The following is a 25,248-nucleotide window of genomic DNA, read 5'->3' as shown; positions in this document are numbered from 1 at the left end:
TGATAGCATCGACCAGGGCATATAACTATCTTCTAAAGTAGAAATGTAACTTAATTACACTGCAAAAAGCCAAAGAAGCAAGATTACCATCAGGCCGACACTATTGACATCTGACGGCGTTTTTTTGAAACTGAAATTCCTTTGCAAATCTGTGTAATTAACCCTTTCTGGGCTGAGTTGCTCAAAACGGCGTCAGCTTTCACGCGTCCTGAGATCAGGTTTTTGCTATACTCCTACCCAATGACCCTACCTCGTATACAAATAGTATATTGAAATATATTGAAAGTCACTGGCTACCTCAGGATATCGGAGTCGTTAAAGCGACAATATAGGCAGCAGCTAGGCAGCTAAAGCTGCTGGAAGTCACCAATAGGGGTCTCTCACATCTCACAGTACGTCGAAATGATTCACGCTTGTGTGTTTATTGGGGGCACAACCCATCTTGAAGACAGATCAGCACTGGCCAGCGCCCGGCGGTGGTGTATTGGGAAAACAACCTATCTTGAAGACAGATCAGTGCTAGCTCTGGGCGACGGTGTGTTGGGGGAACAACTCATCTTGGAGACAGATCAGTGCCAGCTCTGGGTGATGGTGTACTGGGGGAACAACCCATCTTGGAGACAAGCATCAGTGCTAGCTCTGGGCGATGGTGTGTTGGGGGAACAACCCATCTTGGAGACAAGCATCGGTGCTAGCTCTGGGTGATGGTGTACTGGGGGAACAACCCATCTTGAAGACAAGCATCAGTGCTAGCTCTGGGTGATGGTGTACTGGGGGAACAACCCATCTTGGAGACAAGCATCAGTGCTAGCTCTGGGCGATGGTGTGTTGGGGAACAACCCATCCTGAAGACAAGCATCAGTGCTAGCTCTGGGCGATGGTGTGTTGGGGGAACAACCCATCTTGAAGACAAGCATCAGTGCCAGCTCTGGGCGATGGTGTGTTAGGGAACAACCCATCCTGAAGACAAGCATCAGTGCTAGCTCTGGGCGATGGTGTGTTGGGGGAACAACCCATCTTGGAGACTGATCAGTGCTAGCTCTGATATATTGGGGAACAACCCATATTGACGACAGACGTGTGCTACCCTACTGTTTTCTGTCAGTTACTTCCAAAGCGACCCATTCTTGCTTTTATATGGACGGGTGAGAGAGAGCGCTCAGATCCACTCACATTTTAACCGTGGACCTATAGTAATCTGTGATATAACCAGTTCGAAATATTGTCTCAAATCCCAAGGTTCAGGATGAAACTCTCCCAACATCTACAAAATGTACGTGCGAAGAAGCAAACACCGTCTGCCGGTACTACTAGTTATTTTCTTCACTAATAGGTGGCAGCATAGACAATTGACCTGCAACGCACCTGAAACGTATAGGGGTTAACACCATGAGATCAATGCCGCGAGAATTTGCACTACATATAAGGGTCTCTTTAGGTAGTGTATTAATAAGATAAACCACAGATTAAACCAGGTTCATATTTGCTTTGACTCAATGAATGACGGATCTGAGGGAGCTGGTTCAGGGGTTCCAGCTGTAAATCGTCCCCCGCCCTAAAAACGGGCGATATTTTTAATTTTTCGTCATTGCCTAGTTCCATTTTCTTAGCTCAGATGGCAGCACCAGAGAAGATGAGTGTAACTCGTCCCCCGTTCCCCCCGAATTCACCTACCATTTCTGGCATGAACTGTTGTGACTTTGTCCTCACATAACATTGGGATAAATGGATGCGACTTTGTCTTCATATCACAGATCTGGCATGAATGGTTGTGACTTCGTGCTCACATGACTTTGGCCTCATATAACGGATTTGGGATGAATGGATGTGACTTTGTCTTCATATGACAGATGTAAAAATTTCTCTAGGTCCCCGAGGTAGCCTGCTTTCTCCATCCATCAGTAATTACTCTGGGGTAAGGGGAGTGACGAGGCAGATTTTGCTGCAGCCAGGTGTACTTTCCTTGTGTCCTCGATGGGGAGGGGGGGGGGGGAGGGCAAGACGGCAATGTGAAACAAACAAAAACAGAAACTGATTTCAAAAACAATATATTCTAGTTAACATGTCAACCGTGCTCATTTGATTTTCGCAAAAATATACCTTGAAAACCACACGTGTTTTACATAAAAACCACAAGACAAGAATTTTATCAATACAATACACATTTTGTTTGAATCGGAAAAAAAACCCAGCTTCTATAATCAACAAGAAAACAAAGTCCTGTCTTTCTTGATGATCAATTATGTGATATGGATACCCGCAGCAGAATTAATCCTTAATTTTTTTAACAATTTCAAATTTACCCGAAAATTTTGATTTACCCAAAACTGTATGAGATGTCCCAAAACTATATAAACCAACCACTACATACACATACCCTCAAAAAGTGGGTATTGTCATGGCAACTAAATAACAAACAAAAATTGCAAGTAGACAAGGCTCTTTCTTATGATGGACGGATTACATTTCAGTTTAGATCACAGCTTACTTTAACATTTTTGAATGCTTGGACGGAAAACTTCATAAAATATCCACGGCATTTGGAGATAAAAAGTAAAATCATTAATCAATAAATCAGTATTTACTGCAAATTAATCAGTATTTACTGCAAATTAATCAGTATTTACTGCAAATTAATCAGTATTTACTGCAAATTAATCAGTATTTACTGCAAATTAATCAGTATTTACTGCAAATTAATCAGTATTTACTGCAAATTAATCAGTATTTACTGCAAATTAATCAGTATTTACTGCAAATTAATCAGTATATACTGCAAATAATCAACATATACTGTAAATACTGTGTATCATCACACGTGAGAAGATAACGTCTATGTTAAATGGAGACTATAGGAAGGAACCAAGGGTCCAATTTGTGGTCTCCCTCCTGGGTCTTGCTATACTCTCTCTTTAACCCAGCCAAATGGATAACATCTCAAATGTGGAAAATTTGAGGACAAATTCCTATAATCCACCAGCAGATATGCACGAAATGATTGTGGCACTTTCAAGATGAAACTCAGAGACACAATATGCAATAACTTATTATTCATGAAAAAACACCCAATCTACAAAAACACCCCTCTGACAAGACATTTGAACAGACAACACTCTCATTATAACTTATTTCTGGAATGTTCCATTTGCCGAAAAAGGGGGTAAACCGTCAAATATATACACAAATATCACATTATGCTCTGATGCTGAATGTACAAATGCAAATTTAACTTAAGTTGCCGTTTCATTCAAACTTATTTACATATTTACAAGTAAGTTTTCAAATGGGTTTGTTTTCTTGAAAACGACCCCCAGGAATATGGCTTTGAACAAGAATAAAGGATTTATTTGTTTTTTTGGTGACAGTCGGCTTGTCAAAACTAGCCTAACAGGCTAAACAAGATAAACGCTTTATCCATAATCATCTGTGGTAAAGAGGATGGAATCAATATCACACTCACATCTGTGAAAACTACGTTTGGACACAGAACTCAAATAACCAATTGATAGATTGATATGTGGTCAACTCCTTATTTCTTAACCTGGCAAGATCGGGACGGATGCTCTTCTTTATAAAATGGCCACAGATAAAAAGCTTTTCGACATGGACATACAGCATTGCATGGAGTCTGGCTTTGGTCTAAGATTCTTTTGGTCCAGTTTCTCACTCTACCACTGATGCTTGTGAAAGTCATTTCCTCAAAATACAACAAAAGACGCTAGATCTGCCAACAACTGTCAACTATCACCATCTATTCATGCTTCCTGTTGAAGAACCACAATTCACAGACACAAATAAAGCACTGGTGGACATCACAACCAGATTGTGAAGTGAGTATCTATTTTAGCCATTTCACAACGGCCAAATCTTTCATTGATGACATGGCCTACTGAATCAGCACATCGTGTCACCCCCAAACCGATTTCACCCACTAAAACGTCCATCTAGGTACAGACTCAGTGAAACACTCGTAATAAATATCATAAATACACGTTCAGATCATCACTTCTATAAAAACCTATATACAAATGTAAAAATGCATGTCTGTTGCAGTTTGCAGACAGAGTTTATAACACAAGACCATAAACAAACCAGGGGGCGCCACTCTCAATTACATCTGATCGAGAAACGGACAGTTACAAATTAGGGCACTACGCTGGGTGGTGGGTATCTTTTGAAGTACTAGTATGCCCCTGGGCTTGTTGCAGGGCTTCCATTAAAAGCTGGGGCCTATTTGCCCTGTGAGTCACGCTTTACAGACCGAAAAAACTCCCCCTTAAGGATTTTTTGGTAACAGGATGCTCTACACATGTCACTGGGAGTGACCACCATAGGGGAACATTAATCATAATACTAGATATCCTCTTGAATACTAATGACTTATCTATTAATGCACATGCACAACATGTAACTGCTACTACCCTCATATAAGCTTCTTCTGACCCCCCCCCCCCCCCCCGCCCCCTCCTGAAATACCTTCATGTCAAACTGACAAATTGGCAAGGTGACAGGCATCACACCCAAACACGTGGGGACTTTTTCCCCGACAGCCCGTTGTAAAATTGAAGACTCCCAAGACTTCAATACAAAATATACACCTTCACACGGGACGAGATTGGATGGAAATAGCTTTCAATGTTCCACAGCAGGTGGCAGCAGCATGCCTATCATCTCATTTATTGCCGATAGGTGGCAAAAATGTCCCAGTATTCCCCGTTTCCTCCAAATCATCATTTTCCACTTCTTTCGTCGGTGACGTCACATCTGGTGTCGTTGGCTGTTCGGGTTCGACTGTCTTACTCGGCCCCGGCTCAGTCTGCGCCGGTTCCTCGGCTGAGTTTTCAGCAGATGCGCCGATCGGCTGTAACCGTTCCTTGATCTTGGCGCTGTGTTTCTCTTGCTGTTTTGCCTTCCATTCTTCTTTTGTTTTTTCTGAAATTGGAAGAAACGAACATGATGATTGAAATTAGTTCCGTTTCTGGTGGGTCATGTCATCACACTCAACCGATAACAAGAAGGGTCACTTACCTCGTTGTAAAGAATTCGTGACCTTGCTCTTTATCGTCTCCATCGTCGCCTCGGATGATTCGGACGAATGCCCATGGACCGTGTGTCGCTTCGGATGATTACGATTGAAATGTCGTGTTTTGTGCGTCATGCCTTCACGTATCCACTCGTGTTGCATCGCTTCGTCAGGGGTCAGACGATTACTTGGATCCCAGCTGGAAACAACGATTTGCATGTTTTTATTCAATATTTAGGAACAACGTACGATGCCTTCACCTTGGCAGATTCACAATCAAGGTGAGCCTAATGACCTGGTAACAAATGGCCTGAGCCTGTTTGCCAGTGGGTACAGAAGTACGAGCCCCTCTTTTTCAAGGTGACTTTCACCCGCGATCTTTTAATCAGTGAAGTCAGTCCAAATACTGCAGTTCTCTAGTTGTCTACTCACTCTAAGCATCTGCGTATAAAGTCTACGAAATTGCTGTCACTAGTTTTGATTGCGTTTGCTAAATCTTTGCCACCTGGTCGTCTCTTCTTTCCCTTGCTGTTCGTGATACAACGCGGGTTGCCTTTGGAGTCTGCAAAAGATGGAAGTGATGCTTGTAGAATGGCAATCGAAGTTAAGTGGCATGTCCGAGGTCACAGACGATGATGTGTCTACAACTGAGTATTTGTCGGTTTTCTTACCAAAGAAGAGCCGTCGTCTAGTGGCCTGATCCAGGATATGCGCCGGAGGAAGACCCATCAGTTCCATGATACACGCTAGCTGCTCGACTTCGTTTTCTCCGGGGAAGAGGGGGTAGCCCGTGTAGAGCTCTGAGAGGATGCAGCCGAGGCTCCACATGTCGATGGGCATGGAGTAGGGGAGGCCAAGGATGACTTCGGGGGAGCGGTAGAAACGGCTCTGGATGTATGTGTAGACTGCAAGAGCAAATGGTACAATCTTAGAAGAATCATGCTTGCCTGACCATGGTAGATCATTGTCATGTTACTTCAATACTGAACTTGGAGCGAACCGTTTGGAATAGAATAATAATATTAGATCATTTACCTCGTTGATGCTCATAACAACTTGATCCGAAGTCAATGACCTTGATTGAACTTTGACCTCTCTGTCGTAATAGGATGTTTTCCTGAAGGAAGATGTGAAAAACTTATACATGTGAAATGGCTATTGGTCTTCATCTTTGAAAAATAATGGCATGATGGAGCGTGCATTACATTTCTCAACAAATTCCTGGTCTGTTCCAAAATGTCACGGTCAATTTCAAAGATTTTTCAAGAAATGAAAGGGGCATGCATCTGGTGCCCCCTCCCCCCCTTTGATCCGTGCCTGGTTTTACTGGAGACGAGACAATTTTAGTGATAAATGACAATTGAGGACGGGCTCTTTAACTCCAGTTGTCCTGGATGGATAATGAATGATGAGAATATCTAGCTTACTGGTTTGAGATCACAGTGTATTATCTTCTCCTTGTGTAACACTCGAAGACACTGTAGTAGAGAGTAGGCAAACCGCCGGATCAGAGCTATACTGAATCCTTGGAAGTTATTCTTCTTGATTAGCTCATATAGATTCATCCTGAAACGGAAGAGTATTACGTGACACATAAAAATGGTTGACTGAAAAATCCTGTTTCTATGTAGAGATTTGATACTTGGGTTGGCATGGCTCATTCCAATTGAACCTCTCTTAGAGAAAAACTGAGTTAGCAGGACAACCTCTGTACTAAGGACACCGACTTTGGTCCCTTTAGAAGACAGCTTCTGTCAGTCCCAAGGGTGCCTAAATGGAACCTCTCTTAGTGGACACTTCAGTTTGCAGGATACCCTCTCTACTAAGGACACTGATTGTTGTCCCAAACTTGTCATTTCAAAGCTCACTTACCCCATTAGTTCAAAAGTAATACATAAGTGATTCCTAAAGTAGAAGTATTCTCCCATATGTATCGTATTGTACTGATTATCTTTGTCCTTCCGCCGAAGGGCGTCTAAGATCTTTACCTCGACAAGAGCTTGATGATGAAACCTGAAAGAGAAACAAATGCAATTTCAAGAAATGTCAACGATGACCTACCGCGTGACGTTTGTTCCCTTTGGTAGCCCTTGGCAACAGAGCACATATCACAGGAAGTTGTTTCTACCAGGTGGCCATAGCATGAGCAAACCTGAGGTCAAAGGTCAAGGGCACCAAGACTCAACTCTGGGGACAGACGGTCACTTCATGGCAGTAGCCAACCAAATATATCTCTAATCTAATTCTGTCACGAATGCTAATCAAAAGAGAAGAGTTTGAAGAGGAAACTCTGGACTAAGAATCCACTACCCACCTTTTCTTATTCCTAATAATCTTGATAGCTACGAGCGCGTCTGTCTTGTGGTCGTATGCCTTGATGACTTGCCCAAATGAACCTTTCCCCAGCACCTCCTGTATTTCATATCTGTACACTAAATGGTCACCTAATGGCTGTGAGAAACGTCAAAGGAATTGGTGAGACGGACAGCAAAGAATGATACTGGTTAGATAAATGGATCATAAAGATGATATATTTTAGTCAGAATGAAGACTGTCTAAATCATGGACTTCAGAGTCTTAAACCAAGCAAGTTGCCAACAATTTCATACCAGCTGAACAGGAATTAGGAGACATTGTCACAGGAAGCCGATTGCCATCAATGTGAAAGGAGAAGTCGGGTTGTAGGCCCTGTTTGCAAGAGAATGAAGTACCATTGGCCAGACCGATATCAAAATCACCATACCTTCATGTAAGATCCCATTTCGTCGTCATAACCGTTATTCTGAGCACCACCTGATACACCTTCTATCTTCTTTGATTCTAAACCTAAATACCAGATCTCTGGATAGTCGAGAATTTCTTGTTGTTCAAATGTCGTCAATTTGTTACGGAACTGTTTCAGAACCTCTGGAAACAAAATTGAAAATGTTGTGTTATAAGATGCCCTGATGATTTTCGAAGTGAGATAATTGAGTACAGAAACTGAGGTCTGAACTTACCAGCTGGTGTCATAGGCAGTTTATTTCCATAAGGATCTCTCTTTGACTTCGACTCCGAACTCGTCACGTACGTTGACTGTCTCGTCAACGACTCACCCTGTTTCAGCTGCGGCAGCGTCGAACTTGAGCTGTCCGTCGCCGAGAACGTGGGTTTTTGATTGTGAATGCGTGAGGTATCATTGTTGAGCTGCGGGAGTGTGGTGGGGGCAACGGTCGCAACCAGTTTCTGAAAGAAGACATGAAATTTGAAAACAAGGCTTGAGATGACAATAAGGCCAGGGGACGAGAGTTGGCCTGGGGATGAGTGCAGCTGATGACACATATAATTGAACATAGTGAAGTGTAGACATCGAACTAGAACACGTCGAGACATACCTCTTTGTTGTTGTTGCCCCCCTTGTTGCTGGTTATCGATAAGTTGGCCGTCCCATATTTGCTTTTCTCGGACCGGTGCGTCCGATGCAACTGGTTGCGGGGACTCTGCAAAGATAAATGACGTGAAGGGATCAGTGAAATGTTGATTTGGAAGGAAATGGTAAGGCGAGAGTTTTTATTCCAAACTTTTTGAGAGGCTGTAGGAAAAAAAAAAAATTTTTTTTTAATTTCCGGGATTTTTTGATTTCACAAAACATTTTCAGAGATTTTTGATTTCATGAACCAATGATAAAAACAAAGTTTTGAAATTTTTTGAATTTTTTTTTTCCTCCCCCATTTTCATGCATTTCAACTTGATGCTTTTCAGTGGCAATCATTTGCCATTATCACAGGACAAGAAGCTAGCACTGAAAATATGATACCTTGCCCATGTTGTTTATATAGTTTAAAGTTAGGGTAGCTTGACCACACTTAGGGGAACGAAAAGCCTTGGCAAGAATTGATCATACAACACAAGGCTTTTTGTAACACAAACTGTATTTAATTGATTAGTCAGGCCGAATTAGAGGCGTCATTCAAACTTGTTTCATTTTTGTTTAAGATTAGACCAATTTATGTCTTATTTGAAAATACTTATAACATTTAATTGAACTGTTATGAAAGGTACTCAAGTCTGTGTGCTGTAAAGACATGATTTAGGGCCTAATATAAAGAGTCAATAGCCTGGGCACTGGGGGTCATTCATAAGTGCTATATTTAACTTTCACTTTGTAAAAGTTTCCCAGGACATCCTCTAAATTTTGAAAGTTGATATATTTTTTTCCAATTATAAGAGCAATAACCTCAATGTGGTACATGCTCAAATTGACAGAAGATAATCATAGATTAGTTATCAGCAGAATTTCATTCATTTTCAAGTACAATTTTTACTGCCCCAGATAAACCTGACAGTGTACACAAGGTTTTTTAGCTTTTGAACACTTGAAACATCTGAAAAGGGTGTTTTTCAGTTGACACAAATAAGGACAGCACTGTCCAGGTAAAAAACAACTTGAGCGTTTTTCATTTTACCGAAAAATAACCAACAGGGTGGATTGGTGTTGGCCAAAACAAGTTTAATGCTTTTTCAAATGCTCGAAAACCTTACCCACATGTGACTCGCTCTACCAAAACTAGGCGCTTGTCGCATCTGAACTCGACAGGTTGATACGGACTTGTTGTTCATTTCCCTATTGTAGACCTTTTGTGAAATCTATTACAAACTGATTTGGTCACATTTCACAAAAGGTCTACAATAGGGAAATGAACAACAAGTCCGTATCAACCTGTCAAGTTCAGATGCGACAAGCGCCTAGTTTTGGTAGAGCGGGTAACATATGAGTTACCATCATAGTCCGTTCAACTCAGTATACAGGTTCATCTGTACAACAATATTCACTGGTTAGATAATGGAACTTTTCACTAATTATATCAATCTATATACCACGAATTATTCAGAACGTCACAACAATACATGTCATGTTCTATCATAACGATATCCAGACATGCAATTCTGTTGTAATTATTAGGAAATACAGATGTTGATGAAATTCCTCAGAGACCTCAGTTGTCATCAACAACACCTTCCATAGAGATCAACGGATTTGAAATACTTTGAAATGTCATACTTTCTTCAACGCTTTGACATATAAAATGACCAAACAGCTAGAATACCTTGAGGATTTTCCCCACTTTGAACCACAGGAAGTTTGGAACATGGCAGACCCGAACCAGCAGGGTACAGAATATGCATAAACACATGAATACATTCCCCGCTATAAAACCACAGGGTGTTTGATACATGGCCGACCCTACCAGCAGGGTTCAGAAGTCGCACAAACAGTTTTAGCCCTACAACAGGACATTGCAGATCATCCCTTCAATAATTATACTGTTTTACGTCAACACAACAAAGGAATATATATTTGGTACAAGTTGAGCCGATTTTCTACACTCCCCCTATAGTTTGAACCCTAACAAGGGATTATTCTTTTGTGGATTAAACCATGCTTTAAAAGTCAGATTTAACCATGCATGATCTAAAGATGCTTGAAAAATATTAACTTTTAAGTATGGGGGAAGACTTCTTAATTGAAAATTAATAAAAAAACTGAACAAAGACATGGATTTATTCAGACCCGCAGGTAACCTCTTCCTGATGCGGCCAGTGTAAGCCGAAGGTCTACATACTGCCTTCTTGCAAGGTATTAGAAAAGAAGTTCCGAAGTCATGAGTGTCCCTGATTGGCCTAAGCTGGCTGGCCCTTTCATTAGGGGTGACACTATGATAAACAAACTTTACTTTAGACACGTGGCTATCTTCTTCTTTCCAATTGAGGGCTTTCCTCATTAATAGAGTAGTTGCACTTTCAATGAGACAAGTGTGAAAATCGAACCCTGATGTAAGCTTCCTTTGTCTAACTACACTGCATTCATATACATGTATAATTCATAGCATTACACTGAATAGTTCATGAAGTGATTTTATGGTTGTTTTATTACTGCTGCCACAGGCATTAATTACCCAATCACTATATTAAGGGGTCAATATTTTTAAATAGGCAATGTTTAACCCCCGGAGGGCTTCCAGCAATAATTGACTGGATATCCTCATCTGGTCAGCAACAAGTTTGCTAGACTGTCTTTGTTTGCTGTGTTCTGACATCCCGTGGGCCCTCCTGACAGGATGGCACCCGTGGAAGTCTAGCCGGCCAGTAGTGGAGAAATGACTGTCAGAGGGATGCTTAATATCATACATCCGAGTGAGCCCATGCCCGCAGTGTCATTAAAATGAAGTATGATATGGACAATCTCATCATAAACCCTATACCACGGTGATTTTAACGACCTTTGGCGCCAGTTGCCTGAGAGATGGTGATTGGTAATTGTTTATAAAGTTATGACATTAGGCGCATTTATGACTATCTTGCATGTTTAGTTTGACCTCCATCAAACATTTATGGAGGTCCGAGTCCACATTTCATGTCAGCTTAGGACACAGTGGCTGCTGCGCAATGCGAGACGTGTCGCTTTCGTTCAAGTCCCGACGACAGCCAAATCTCACAGGCATCGGAGGCAGTGTTGATTGACGTCAGGGTTTTTAATCTGCAGCAGGTCATAACTCAGGCCTCAGGTGAATGCCTTTGACATAAATCAACCTGACCAAGGCCGAATAACCCATTTCGATATTTTATTCATGCTGCCAAGGACAGTTTTCTCGTTGCATGGCAACGATGGTAGCTGATGAGGTCATTCTTTCATCGCAGGGAAATTATACCGCATTAGTTTTATCTCTGCCTCCACCCCCACCCCTTGGCAGGTTGAGATGCACTGATTGTTCATTTCTCACTGCCTACCTTTTGTGAAATCTGAGCACATCAATATCTCCTGGTGTCATTTGGGCTCATCTTCTGTGTGACATGCACCTGGTTTGCTGTGACGGGTCACAATCAATCAGGACACCTCATGGTAGATCATACCAGTGACCTCAGAGGTGACAAGTGCTAATGTCGATTTCTGATACAGATTTTCACCACAGCGACTCTGGGAGCTTAGAATTTGCATCAGTGTCGACTCTGCTCCCATCGGCCGCCTGTGTATACGGCCGCCTGTGTATACGCCCGCAAGTTCAGATAAGCAATCGAATCATGACTCCAAACAATGAAACTGTAAAGACCCCTAAGTGCTGCCTTCGCAAATCAATCCAAATCGCTTGGTTACAAACAAACCCCTATTGTTCTAATTAATGATTTGTTTTGCTAATGATTGTTTGATGTGACCTACATGTGCACCATTGTATGGGTGTTTAAAGCTCTGTGGCATAAATACCGGTAATGGAATGCATCACACATTGCTACTTAATTCACTAATTTTTTACCAAAATAATCAACAAACACAGATGTGATGGAGTGGGAGAGAAACAAAAAGCTATTATTTTGGTACATTACAGTGGCACCTCCCTTAGCGGACACCTCTCTATAAAGGACAACCTCTCTATCAAGGAGACTAGTTTTGGTCCCAAATTAGTTGTTTCCATTCAATTTGACCTCTCTAATTAGGGCACCTCTCTATTAAGGACAGCACAAGGGTGTCCTTAACAGACAAGTTCGACTGTATTTCATCAAAAGTTACAATTCTTACCTTCTTTATATAATATGGGTTAAACATATCCAATAACTAGTTTGACACAGAGTAAATCCAACTGATTTTGTTTACATTTCTTTGAATATAAATGATTCCTAAAAGATCCGTCAAAATTGAAAATATCCAATCAAAATGCGTAAATATCCCAGAAAGTCAACAACACCATCTTCTAGGTGTCTCGATTTCCGAAATGGAAAATTTCTAACCAAAACACAAGAAGACTAATGGAAACTAAGGCCACAGCAGGACAAATGCTTCACCCCGAGAAGGGCCACAGTGGGCTTTAACTTTTTCCGTTCCGACTGGGCATAAGCCTCAACTAGGCCTAGCCGTAGAGTTCTGTATGCTACGCGGTGATTAAAACTGTATAATCAACAATGGGACTGCAGGGGTTTAGGAATTAGCGGATTATTATCACTGTGTGTTCCTATGTGTTTCCCTATCTAACGGACCTAATAAGAAGGTTACACCAATGACCCGTGAAAAATACTTTTGATTGCGTAATTTTATTGGCAGTGGTGGGTATGCTACTAAGGTTATGGATTATTAGGTATGAATATGGATATGGTGGCATATAGGGTACGGAAAGTAAATAAACTGGTTAACATTTTAGTTACAGTACGATATGTTCTAAAACACATCTATTTTTTTGTTTGCCCTTAATAATGAATATGGAACAGGTCTATATTATAGAAAAACAAGTTACTAATACCACTATTATGAGCATTAATCATATTTGTATAGTTACATGGAAGCCTGGTTATGAAACGCCTAAGGTTGTGATGTTTTTATTTCCATTATGAAGGCTGAAGATTGGTGTACAAATGTATAGTGATTGTGTACAATTTGTGAGTTCTGCTTGAGATGAAAAGGATAATTCTTGTCTCTCTTGTTGGACAGGACAATTCTTGCTATGTTGACAAGGGCTGATGGTGATGTCTGTGAGACACAGAAATCTAATTATAAAACCTATTGACATGACCGTTCATTGGAAAGCTCTTGATGTGCTCTTTCAGATGGTACCATTTTTAAACATCTTGACATGACCATTCATTGGAAAGCTCTTGATGAGCACTTTCTGATAGAGCCATGGACTTCTTCTGAACGAAGTCTTAGTGTTCTCAAATGTGACTCGCTCTACCAAAACTAGGCGCTTGTCGCATCTGAACTTGACAGGTTGATACGGACTTGTTGTTCATTTCCCTATTGTAGACCTTTTGTGAAATGTGACCAAATCAGTTTGTAATAGATTTCACAAAAGGTCTACAATAGGGAAATGAACAACAAGTCTGTATCAACCTGTCGAGTTCAGATGCGACAAGCGCCTAGTTTTGGTAGAGCGAGTCACAAATGGTAGGGCCTATGCTAAGCTTCTGTAGGCAGTTAGCCTTATATAGAAAGGGGAAAAAGAGAGTTGTCCAAACTAAAGCATGCTGAAAAGTGTTGTTAGTGGTTCCAAGGAGGAAAGATTGTAAGGTCAAGAGTCCACACAGTCTTGATGATGAGGGCCGGGGATCTTTTCATAAGTCTAATGTCAAAATCAATCTGCACTTGAAGGGACGCATGCAGGTTTGACAGTTCTAATGCGAATGGTTCGTTGGTCTAAGTCAAAGCAAAACCTGTGCCGCGCACTGCCACAGATTAGGATTAAAAGATTTAGATTTTTACCATAATTGCTTCACCTCTTAACCAAAATTGAAAGCAAACGAAACAATTTTCAAATATTGATCGTGAAGTTTTATCACCAATAGAATCCAATTCAATGGTAATTTTGGCAAGTGAAACCATGTCTCAAATATTTGCCTTGCTTTTCAATGTAACACTATGCAACAAAATCAACATCAGGAGTAATTTGAAGGCAATAAAATCGTTTTAAGGATAAAGATAGGTGACTAAATATTGGTCTGCCCCTGTTAGAATACTTGTGTGGGTTCTTGTTGGTACAGCTAGACAATTGGTCAAAGGGAATTCTACCTATTTCTTGACACACGCGATAGGTTGAAATGGGTTCGTGAGATTTAGAAAACCTGGCCATCATACTCACTATTTCCTTAGCAGAAGATTGCCGGCTCTGACTGAGGGCCAAGTTCACCTTTCGTATTCCACTCTTCACCATCGTTGATTTGATATGTCTGCCACTCCGTTTTTCCATCGAGTTAATTAGCTAATTAATTAGGGCAAACTAGAGTTACCATCATCAGTCCTGTCATCCTAATACATACTTAACCAAATATTTCTATTAGTTAATGCCAAAAATTAAAAGTGATGAAGATGATGCCAGTTATCAACCCCCTCCCCACATGATCAGTGTTCATTTAAAATCTTGCCATGCCCCCTGACAGAGAGATCTTTTTTATCCCACTGTTTGAACAGTGATTTAATAATACAAAATTTAATCAATCAGATGATTAAGATATCAACAATTTGGAATTCCAAAAATCACTTGACACAACACAACTTTATAATGTTTTGTTTGTACTGATAAAGATATTGTCTAAACAGAGGACTTTCAATGAGCCCTGTGTATAAACAGAGGAAGGCAGGGACTATGTACCGGTACTGCACAGTTTCTGTTTTCACAGTAAGACCCAGACACCTTCGAGAGGATTTCAGGTCGCATACATGGATACTTTGGGCCCTTTAAGTTTGACTGGCCATTTTCGCCAAAAAACCCCACAATAACCCAAGAAAAACGACCAGGAGCAGGTCACCCAACAGAATATTTTGACCAACTTTCCCACACCCTGACAAGGTATCACACAAATTCAACAGAATACCTAAAACGTCAGAATACTGAGAATATTACAGATCACAGAATGCCAGGGCATCTCCAAAACGATGAACTTCAATCTAAAACTCTGTCACAACAGCATATCCAACAGAATATCTCAAACTGACCAAGAGAGCTTCTAAAAGTAACAGATCTCCAAGCTTGGCGAAACAAACACTCCTCTCGTCTCTACCATACCAGGTCGCATGTGGATCACACCCAAACTCACGCCAGTCGCCTGCACGCTGACTGGGGCAGGCATTAGGAAGGGTCATGTTGGCTGTATTTCGCACCTCCCGTGACAGAGACGTAGCTTGGTGACCAAGGGTTCTTTAGGGAAGAAGTGGATGGGGTAAATGCAGTTTGCACTTTTGGCTTTTCGAATCAAAGAAAGTGTCTTTTTTCAAGATTATCATTTTTGCCAAACATGGTCACAAAAGCCTCAAACATTTAGCAGTTGTGGTTATAGAAGCCAACACAAGGTGTTCTTCGATAGTATAGCGGTTTACAGGATGATGATTGTAATCTTAGTTCATTTTTCTGCCAGTGGTGGCATTTCGATAAGACCCTAAAGCCGAAGGATGTACAACTATAAAGAGCCGGACTGGCAGCAGAACAAATTCAAGGTCCAACAAAGTGGACCTTCACCCAATGGGCAGAAAAGCCAATTATAATCTAAATGATGCTAATAAAAATAGGCAAGAGGTTTTTTTTGTGTGGGTGTCAACAAAGAATCAGTGTTTACTTAATGCATATTGGTGAAAGGATTACGAAGTGGCTTAGGGACTTTGTGGTCATTTGGTTTGGAGATATTGACACAGCCCTGAGGGTATTCTGGTAGCAAGGCTAATGCTAGGGCCAGCCATATTTTCATTCATATGGGTAGATTCACACTTAAATGTCCAATAAAACTGGTGCCGACTTTATTCTTTTGATTCATACAATGTTCACTAACATCAATTGGTCTTTCAACAGAGTTGGAGAACTGACTTTGGTAGAGAATTTTAGATGAGTTGAGTTGAGTTGAGTTATAAATAGGTAGTCGTTGTTGACAAGTGAATCACAAAACAACAATTTCAAGGTTGAAACAGGTGTAATTTATTACCTCGTAAAATGATATTGGGCAATCGAGACGATTAAGAAGAGTATGCATCCACTACTATACATCATAGTGACCTTACACAAACATATCAGGGTGTGGGTATGAAAAGTCAACATTATCAAATGCAGGAAGCAATAAATTATCTTCGTCTAATCAATGTTATGTATTCAATTAGTCATTAACGAGTGACAGCATAATTAGTGGTATCATGTTAGCACTAGCTGCATGATATACCAACAGAGCAAAGTGCACATTTAGCTCCACATTTTCAGTACAGATATCAGGAGCTATGTTGTCGAATCATTTATCGGAATCTCCCTTAGCGGACACCTCTCTAAAGGACAACCTCTCAATTTTTTCGATTTTAAGATTTTTGAAAAAAAATTTGAAAACATTTTTTTGCAAAACTTTTGAGATTTTTGCCATTTCTGAAAAAATATTTTGGCCAAATTTTTTAGATTTTTTGCAAAAATTTCTGAAAAAATCCCACTGAGAGCAATAATGGCAGACAAGGAAGAACGTATGCCAGAGACACACTGTTCTTTTCAAAGTAGATCTTCAGCAAAAAATTTAATCAACTCGTTTTATGTTGAATAAATGACACTAATCGGAGCATGCAAATCGTCAATAAAGCAAATAATCACTTAATGGAGCTGCCTCAGTACTCTAGTCAAATCATTGAAAACTTTTCACAAACTATCAAGAAGTTTATGCTGAATCTATTCGCGATAATGGACACAAAATTGATCGATTTTCAAAGTGGAGGACGGAAATTGCTTTGATGAGTGGTCTGGCGAACATGTTTTTTTGTCGCCGTGCAGGAAGGTGGGTTTTGATATTATTTCTTGTAACGGAACATCAATGAGACAATGAGGAGAGTATGTCAAAGGGAGATCACGGGAAGGAGACAAGTAGGTCAGATTTACGTTACTCAAAGTCACCGATAGGGGTCTGAAACTACAGGAAGGAGAGAAGTAGGTCAGATTTAAAGTTACTCAAAGTCACCAATAGGATGAAGTGATCCAAATCACTCGTTTTCGGGGCAAATGAGGTGATGAAAAATATGATGATAAACAACTTACAGAGTCTATTTGTTTGGCCGCTTTGATCGTGTTGATGTATGGAAGTTGGATGGGTCGGCCCTGGCCTTGGGTATGGGGGCGTTCACCCTTTTTCACATCCATAGTCCGGTACCTGAATTGAGAAAGGAGAAGAAACTGATTACTTATCAAGACTTTCAACAATCAAGGTCACAGGTCAGCTTTAAGGTCAAATTCAAGGTCACAGTTCAGTCTGAAGGTCACGTTAAAGGTCGTAGGCGAGGTTCCCAGTCAAATTTGGTGATAATGTGTTGTGTGACCAAACACTGATCGACTCCTGAAACGTAAATTCTGAAGAAAAAAAATCTGACAATTTCATTTTTGAAAACTTCTGAAAAAGGAAGAGAATTCTAAGTTCAAGGTTAGACTCGAGTTAGAGGTTCTATTTAGGGTGCGTCATACTCAACTCTTACAACATCATTGTTAATAGACTTCATTGAATACCTTTCATCAATGGGAGAGCCAAGAACCAAAATGACATATCGATAACATGGGAAATGGCAGCAGTAATGAAAGTTACACGATATTCTATTGAGACTGCCCTGTCTGACCCACAGGTGAACTAGCTCAACACTGAAATGAATACGCTCACGCCTATGAATGAAACATAGAATTAATTGACACAGAGTTCATCAGTGTTAGAATATACCATTTGGTTAGACGCGTTAGGAAATTCCTATTTTCGAAATGTTAAGCTACCAGAGAGGTACAACACATGTCAATATAGCGCGCTTCGGACATGTGTCTTAGAATCACAATCAAAACTGCATCCAAACTGCCAACAGAGCTTTTCAAACAGTGTCTCAATAAATGAGTTACAGTCAAGAAAAGAAGAAAAAGAAACCTTACTGGTCACTCATTCGAAGCTGATCAATCAAAAATTGTCACCGTCATCCAGAATTTTACCAAACTGTTCCAAGCACAGCAATTTGAAACTATCGCTCCAGAGAATCAAGTGACTTCCATCCGAGTAACTCCCGACGTTACTATGCGATGGCCTGCGTTATTATGACAAGAAGGTTCATCCAAGTTGACCGAGTCAAGTCCAAAGAGTTACAAAGGCGTAGGCTTTTAGAGGAGAATAATCTCCCAAAGAATATCAAAAATGCATCCAGAACTTAAAGAAATTACACAAATCAGAAACTGTCAATCTCAATTAAAACTGACTTGCGTCTGAATCACTCCGACCTCCCAATGCCACGACCGATGATATTATGCCAACACTTGTTCAATAAAAGGTAACAAGGTGTATATTGATTTTGTGATAAACGCCATTGAAAGTCACGTTATGATCGGCTAATAAGATTTGTCCTTGTTGTGATGGCAAGGTTGCAACCAACATGGGGCGCTGATTACAATGGCTCTTTGACAAGAAATAGCACTGAAACTGTTAGGATGCTATGGTGGATATCCCCCCCCCCCCCCCCAAAGACCTTGGGGACTCATGTAGGCTACATTCCCAATGTCTGAAGGAGACAATTCCCAAAACCCGGGTCACTCACAACTAATGGAAGACATACTATGGACAAGGAACAACATACAAAGATGCACTGACCTGCCAACAGCTGGATTAATCCTTTGAAAGCGTAAATTCCTATCAAAATCGCTCTCGTTTTTAGCTGTTGACACCCTCCAGCAGTTTTTGCCTCTGAAATGCGCCATCATGAAAAATGGACAAGAAATGCCATGAATGTGACATTTGGTAACTATATATTTAGGTTGAGTGGGGTGATGTACAATGCAATGGCCAATGTCTGATTATATTCATCTCATTGATTGTCAAAAATGTAGTTCAACAATGCCAAATACTTCTGTTTGAAACAAAGGCCCAGCAATCATCGATCAGCTGAAATGAATACCAGCATTACCATGAATGTGACATTTTAAGTAACTTTATAATATGGGGTGAAAATTTGAGTGTTGATGCTTACTTTCTTATTAATTATCAAAGTACCACTGGTTAAAGTACCCAATATTTCCAATAACAAGAGGGCCATGGGCCTGGTGTTCAGCTGACAGACTTGAGGAATTGTCGAACTTACCACATTTTGTTAAACGAAGCCTCCATGAGGAATTGAAAGTGACTTTCTCAAAAAAATCTCCAGAATTATCCGTACTGCTGAGCGAGCTCTGACTTTATCCTGCGCATATCACATAAATGTCAAGATTTAGTTTGATCTTTAGGAACTGGTGTAAAGTGTTATTGTGAGTGAGTTACCATGGTTTTCAGTTGACACCTTCTTATATCATCCTATATCACCAGACACACTTTTTGAAAAGGTGCGTTTATTTTGTGGCAAATACCCCTTGTGATAAATATAGATTTGGTAAGGTGGCATCTTTAGGAATATGACAATATTAATTTTTGAATAGTAACTAAAATAAGGGAGAGCAATGATATGACTTCGGTGTCTATGTCAGAAAGTACTTATACCTCATTTCAGAGATCGCTATCTATAAGGGTCTAGCCACATTCATCCAAGGCCGGACAACAGCTGACAGCGCCGAACAACCACATTTTCGAAGCTGTAAACCACCGGTACACGTGACAAATCGAGTTTTACGTGTTGTAACAGGTGTCAATTCTTGATTGTGATGTGTCTCACCTCAGACAAGTAGGATTCCACAGAGCGGTCAAGGTTTAGCTATTACAAGGCACTCTATTAGAGTCATAAGTTCAAAACTTTGCAAGTATCCTCCAGAAAAAAATTAAGCCATTATTCCATGTTGTAATAGCCACTTTCTGCTGTTCCTCACAAAGTGACACTTAACTCTAAATTTTTACCACCAACCTTTAAATTCCACTGGAAGTGTCAAATTTTTAGCACATTTTTATTCAAAAAGTGTGTAGTTCTGTTATTACAGTCCTCAAAATTTCAAGTTAAGAGCTTCAAAATTATCCGAAAAATCAGCCAAATCCAATACATGTCAAGATCACCAAGTTTGCACTTTTTCTCACAAAATGACAATATTCCTCCAACTTTTCACAGCCAACCAATGAATTTCACTGAAACTTGTGAATTCAAACCTTATTTTAACAGTAGTCTACACCGACACTCCCCACCCCTGCAATTATCAAAATAGTCAATTGTCACAACTGCTTACCTAAGGTATAATAGCAAAGCTAGTTTAGCACTAGTTCCTGTACAAACAAACACCTAGGCACACAATTAGGGTTACTATTTACCCTTATTAGGACCATGTTAGGACCAGTAAACCGTTTGTGCTCAGTCTGCCAAAAGGAACATAAAAAGCGACATGTGTCAAGATGACAGTGTTTGTATCATGAGTCATGTACCTGGACAACCCCATCCCTCATCCGGAACACAGAAACAATGATTTTTTCCGCATACCAGTATCTTTAAAAATTCTCCCAGACAGAGCAAATTTACACAGTTTGATCTAGTGTCACACCAAAAATTTATAACCCAAGTGAATATATGTTTTGGTCACGCTCAGGTCATTCAGAAATGAAATTTATGGTGTTCTGACACATCTGTGGACAGAAGCCTTTGAAGAAGAATCAATGTGCAAATAAAGTTTGCAGCATTCGAAGACTTTTTAAACAGTGCTTTTAAAGGTTTTCCTAATCTTTAGGACAAGTACATATTGATACAATACAATGGAATGTTGGTTGTAAAAGGACCAACTAATGATCAATTATCCACGACCACTGGTTAAGAAAGTGGACAAGCTCCACTTGGCAGATTCCCTGATTGATTACTAGCCCTCAAGCCCTGAAACTGACCACTGTTCATGTAAGGAAGACCTACCCAACCATAATAGTACATGTTAAAATGGATTGGTAATTTATGATTTATATTACATCCTCAATTCTTGAAAACCCACTGTTGCTGAACGGTGATTATCCAAGATGGTGTGCACTTAACCTGAGCAAAACAAGTGGTTCTTTGCAGCAGTTTCAGTATTCAGACCTTGACTATCAAACTTTGAAGGGCATTTCTTGAACAACTGGTGTTTGAAGGCTGTTGGTTTGTGACTTGTCTCACCCAGTGATTCAGGGCAGAGCATGTGGTCATGAAAGGATGAGACTCAGTCCTTGGATAAAAAATCACGCATATAAACTTACCGATGGGTCAACCTCAGACTCAGTGGAGGATTCTGTGATTGCACTCCATAACGAGCCTTCGCCTTAGCAACTGATTGCCTCTCTGTCCCAGTTTGTGTGTCATCTTGCGTTGGCACTGGCTTAACCTTGTGCCCAGGATAGTTCACCATGGTGTAGGTACGAGGTAATTCCGGTGTTTCCATGATGAAATCTTTCAAATCCCTATAGAATTTCATCGAGTTTTCTCCACATGAATATCGTCTATGAATAATGTAAATGTCGAACAATTTTTTGGCCAAAATCCGATTAGTAGTAATCTTTTTATGAGAGTCTCTCTAATACCAATAGAAATCAGGTTCTCCACCACTCAATCACAAGCAAGTCCTCATCAATATAAATGCGATATTTCACAACTCCAGTTGAAATTATCTAAAGTTTTGCCAAACAAAATTGTTTGAAAATAGTCAAACGACTAAAATTCAATCACTTTGTTGAAAAAAGTTACCAAAAAGAAAACTTTTCCAATAAAAAAATTGTCTTGCGATCGATTTTTAAAGATTATCAGCTTAAAAACGAATGCATTGAGATTATGTTGCGATCAACTGTCCTCATGAAAACAGCAGCAAAATTCTAACATTCCTTGGGCGAGTAATTCTTTAGCATGTAAACTTGATGGACGCTCCCACTTCTGGTAATTCTTCATCCAAATGGTGAGAAGAGCAAGGAGACAAAACTGAGAAAAACTTTCCAAAAGTCCACGATTCACTCCGCTTTGTCTCAAATCACAAGGAAAGTATGGAACATCTTCAAAACTTTTACAACCCTTAACCGATTGTCCATCAAACATTGAACAACAGAATCTTCTGGACAAAAATACAATTAGTCCAAAGTGACAACTTCAATATACATGTGTATGACATTTCTTCGTTTCCTCGATGTCCAATCCTATTCCTCTAAGACCAACAAAACATCCGAACAAAATGAGGCCAATTTCCCTGCAATACCACTGGTAATTGAAGGGCCTGTACTCTGACATGTAATCCACCAATTTACTAAAGTAGACAGAGAGACACAATATAACAGCATGTCGGCATACACACTTCCTAATTGGCTCACAAATCGTCAAAAACCGACATGAAAACGCACGCAAAATTCACCAAAACAACCAAGACATTCCAACAAAGGATGTTCCAAGCTCGCGGCTTGCTGGAAATCTTTTCCTAATCTTAGGGTACTACTCTTAAAACATTTTAATACGATAACCTCACAAATATCGGAAAATCTCGATAGAGTTTTGAAAATGTAGGTTAATCGTGTCTTAAGTTTGAAGCTCACCCCCAAGTGATGCCACTGATGTACTTGGTACTTGTCAAATTTGCATCCAAAATCCTCACTGGCCCTTCTTATACCTTGTATAGCTTGAAAATCTAAGTTATCTCACTTGAACACATTTGTAATTACTTCCACTGGAATTATTTTGGACTTAGTGGCATAGACAAGTTTAGCTGATCCAGGGCAGGGCATGTGCCCCAGTCTTCAGGTCCAGTCTCCCTTATTTCAGAAAAATCTTCGAAATTGACAATGAAACCCCACCCCAATTGAGGAGAGTGCAGACTGATAACCAGGAGGTCTTTGACCCAGTTCCTACTCTAGAGTAAAGAAGGACGATAGTTTACTTGTTGTGTCCTTGTGCAAGACATTTTATGCTAAGTGCTTCTCAGGAGAATAGATATCGACTACCTGGCAAGACGATCTATCACTAATGAGTGCTAAAGTCGATAGCCAGATTGTGATAGACCTACTCAATCACCAGGGGGTTTAACTTAGTGAAAGATAATCATCATTCAGACTACATAGCAGTAACTCAAGGGGAGAGAAGGCATTGATCTAACCATGATCAAATAACCACCTTTTGCCCAGACAATTAGACAGTGACACTAACAGTGTGTGTAATTTGGCTAATTATATGACATGTCATAATGACAGATACTTTCTGACTTCAATGAAAGTATAAAAAAAGGCTCAGTCAACTCATAATAGACAGAATTTTCTCATTCTACCAACACAGGTGCATGCATGCTGAAATATGAACCATGAAAACAGATATGAACAAAATTGTCCCCAGAAACCACCGCTATTTACAAGCTTGAATACAGCTGCCGAATTATAACTACACAAGCGTCGTAAAAGAACTACCGAGATCCTACCTAGATAAAGAAGTCATCAGCAATCAATCCATGAAATAGAAGTTATCTGCAGTTGATCCATAAATAAAGTTATCAGCAATTACTCCAAAGATAGAAGCTATCTGCAATTGGTCCAAGAACAGAAGAGGTGAGTATTGATCAAAACAAAAGAAGTAATCACTCAAATCAGCAATTGATCCAAGGAAATAACGGTAAACAGGAATTGCTCCAAGAAACTAATCAATGAAACGAAATAGTTTAAAATGACACCAGATTGTCCATTGGCCTTGCCCGGCCTTCTCCCTGACATCGAGATCAAGACTCGGACAAAATTGTCAAAACATCCTGGACCACCCAACCAAATCAACAGTTTGAAATGAAGATATGCCATCAAGACTTTCCAATCCAAGTATTAGTTACCCAACAACGATTTCAAATCATCTGGTGGCAAAAGTTTCAATTTGGAGTCATCAAGTGTAGCAAAATGCCGCTAACCGTAACAGTAGACACGGGCTATTTGCTCTAGAAATCTGCAAACTCTTTTGTCGGGAAACCATTGCCATTGGGAATTTTTCTCCTCTGCTGAACAGCCTGAAGGGGTCCCATTAGACTAAGTCAAGGAACCGCAAAGTTATACCTGTAAAAGCATAATCATAATACAAACATAATGTTCATTGAGTTAATATTCCATGATACTTGATGGTGGTTATGCATAATTCTTTTCCATTGCGATGAAATATTTTTGAAACGTCTTAGAATTATCTTACTCTGATATTACCCTGGCGTCATAAACTACTTGCAACAACATGTAAGTGAACTGATATCAGTTATATCCGGTTCTTAATGTACTTTGTGAAGAGATTTTTTAATGATGTGAATGACTGAATGTTTTAATGGTTAAAGGCATTAGGTATTATTAATTTTAATCTTCTATATAATAATGGCTTTAAAACATGTTTTAAAGTACCATAAATACCATTACCATAAGCAGTGAGCCATAAATATCATTATTCAGGAAAAAACTTGACATCTCTACCTTCCTTGATAAGACAGCCCAAACCAAGTTCCATCAGCTGTGCACATTAAGTAGACATCAGGTACCACCACTTGGAGTGGACCCAACAGCTAACTACAGTGCTGGTTATGAAAGGGTGAGCCAGCAGTTTCTTGCACGCCACATTGACATGAATAAATCAGGAGTGGTTTTCTATGAAACATCTTCATCTCATCATCTAATGAATTATTCAGGACTATCCTCATGTAGTCGTAGTCACTGTCATAAGTATCTAAGATATTGTTGATGGTCTGGAACAAGGAACTGAATCCCCAAATGAAGACCCCAATTGCCACAATCCAAGGCAGGCAAGGAATTATATGAATCAAGAAGTCCCAAATTCATTCTTGCGAGAATATCAACAAAAATATCTTACGGCATATTTGGTG

The 25,248-nt window shown here is 40.0% G+C and overlaps 1 protein-coding gene across 3 annotated transcripts; it reads right to left on the bottom strand.

Moving 5' to 3' along the window:
* Positions 1 to 4,461: 4,461 nt before the first annotated feature.
* Positions 4,462 to 24,086, bottom strand: LOC135503205 (dual specificity tyrosine-phosphorylation-regulated kinase 4-like). 3 transcript variants are annotated; one of them, XM_064796666.1, is made up of 13 exons: positions 23,827 to 24,086; positions 17,533 to 17,644; positions 8,398 to 8,502; positions 8,023 to 8,248; positions 7,767 to 7,930; positions 7,338 to 7,474; positions 6,896 to 7,036; positions 6,451 to 6,589; positions 6,059 to 6,140; positions 5,695 to 5,928; positions 5,456 to 5,585; positions 5,029 to 5,222; positions 4,462 to 4,932 (listed from the first exon to the last, which is right to left on the bottom strand). In XM_064796666.1, exons 1-13 carry the CDS (start codon positions 23,841 to 23,843, stop codon positions 4,673 to 4,675), a joined length of 1,941 nt encoding a protein of 646 aa, XP_064652736.1. In that variant the 5' UTR covers positions 23,844 to 24,086; the 3' UTR covers positions 4,462 to 4,672. The 3 variants fall into 3 exon arrangements, with proteins under 3 accessions (XP_064652736.1, XP_064652735.1, XP_064652737.1); XM_064796665.1 differs by lacking the exon at positions 23,827 to 24,086 and adding an exon at positions 21,641 to 22,005; XM_064796667.1 differs by lacking the exon at positions 23,827 to 24,086 and adding an exon at positions 18,400 to 18,710.
* Between the last annotated feature and the right edge of the window lie 1,162 nt (positions 24,087 to 25,248).

Source organism: Lineus longissimus, chromosome 19, assembly GCF_910592395.1.
Source record: "Lineus longissimus chromosome 19, tnLinLong1.2, whole genome shotgun sequence".
In the NCBI taxonomy this organism is placed as follows: Eukaryota; Metazoa; Nemertea; class Pilidiophora; order Heteronemertea; family Lineidae; genus Lineus; species Lineus longissimus.
The sequence above is the reverse complement of the archived record's forward strand: the minus strand, read 5'-3'. Positions and strand labels throughout refer to the sequence as shown.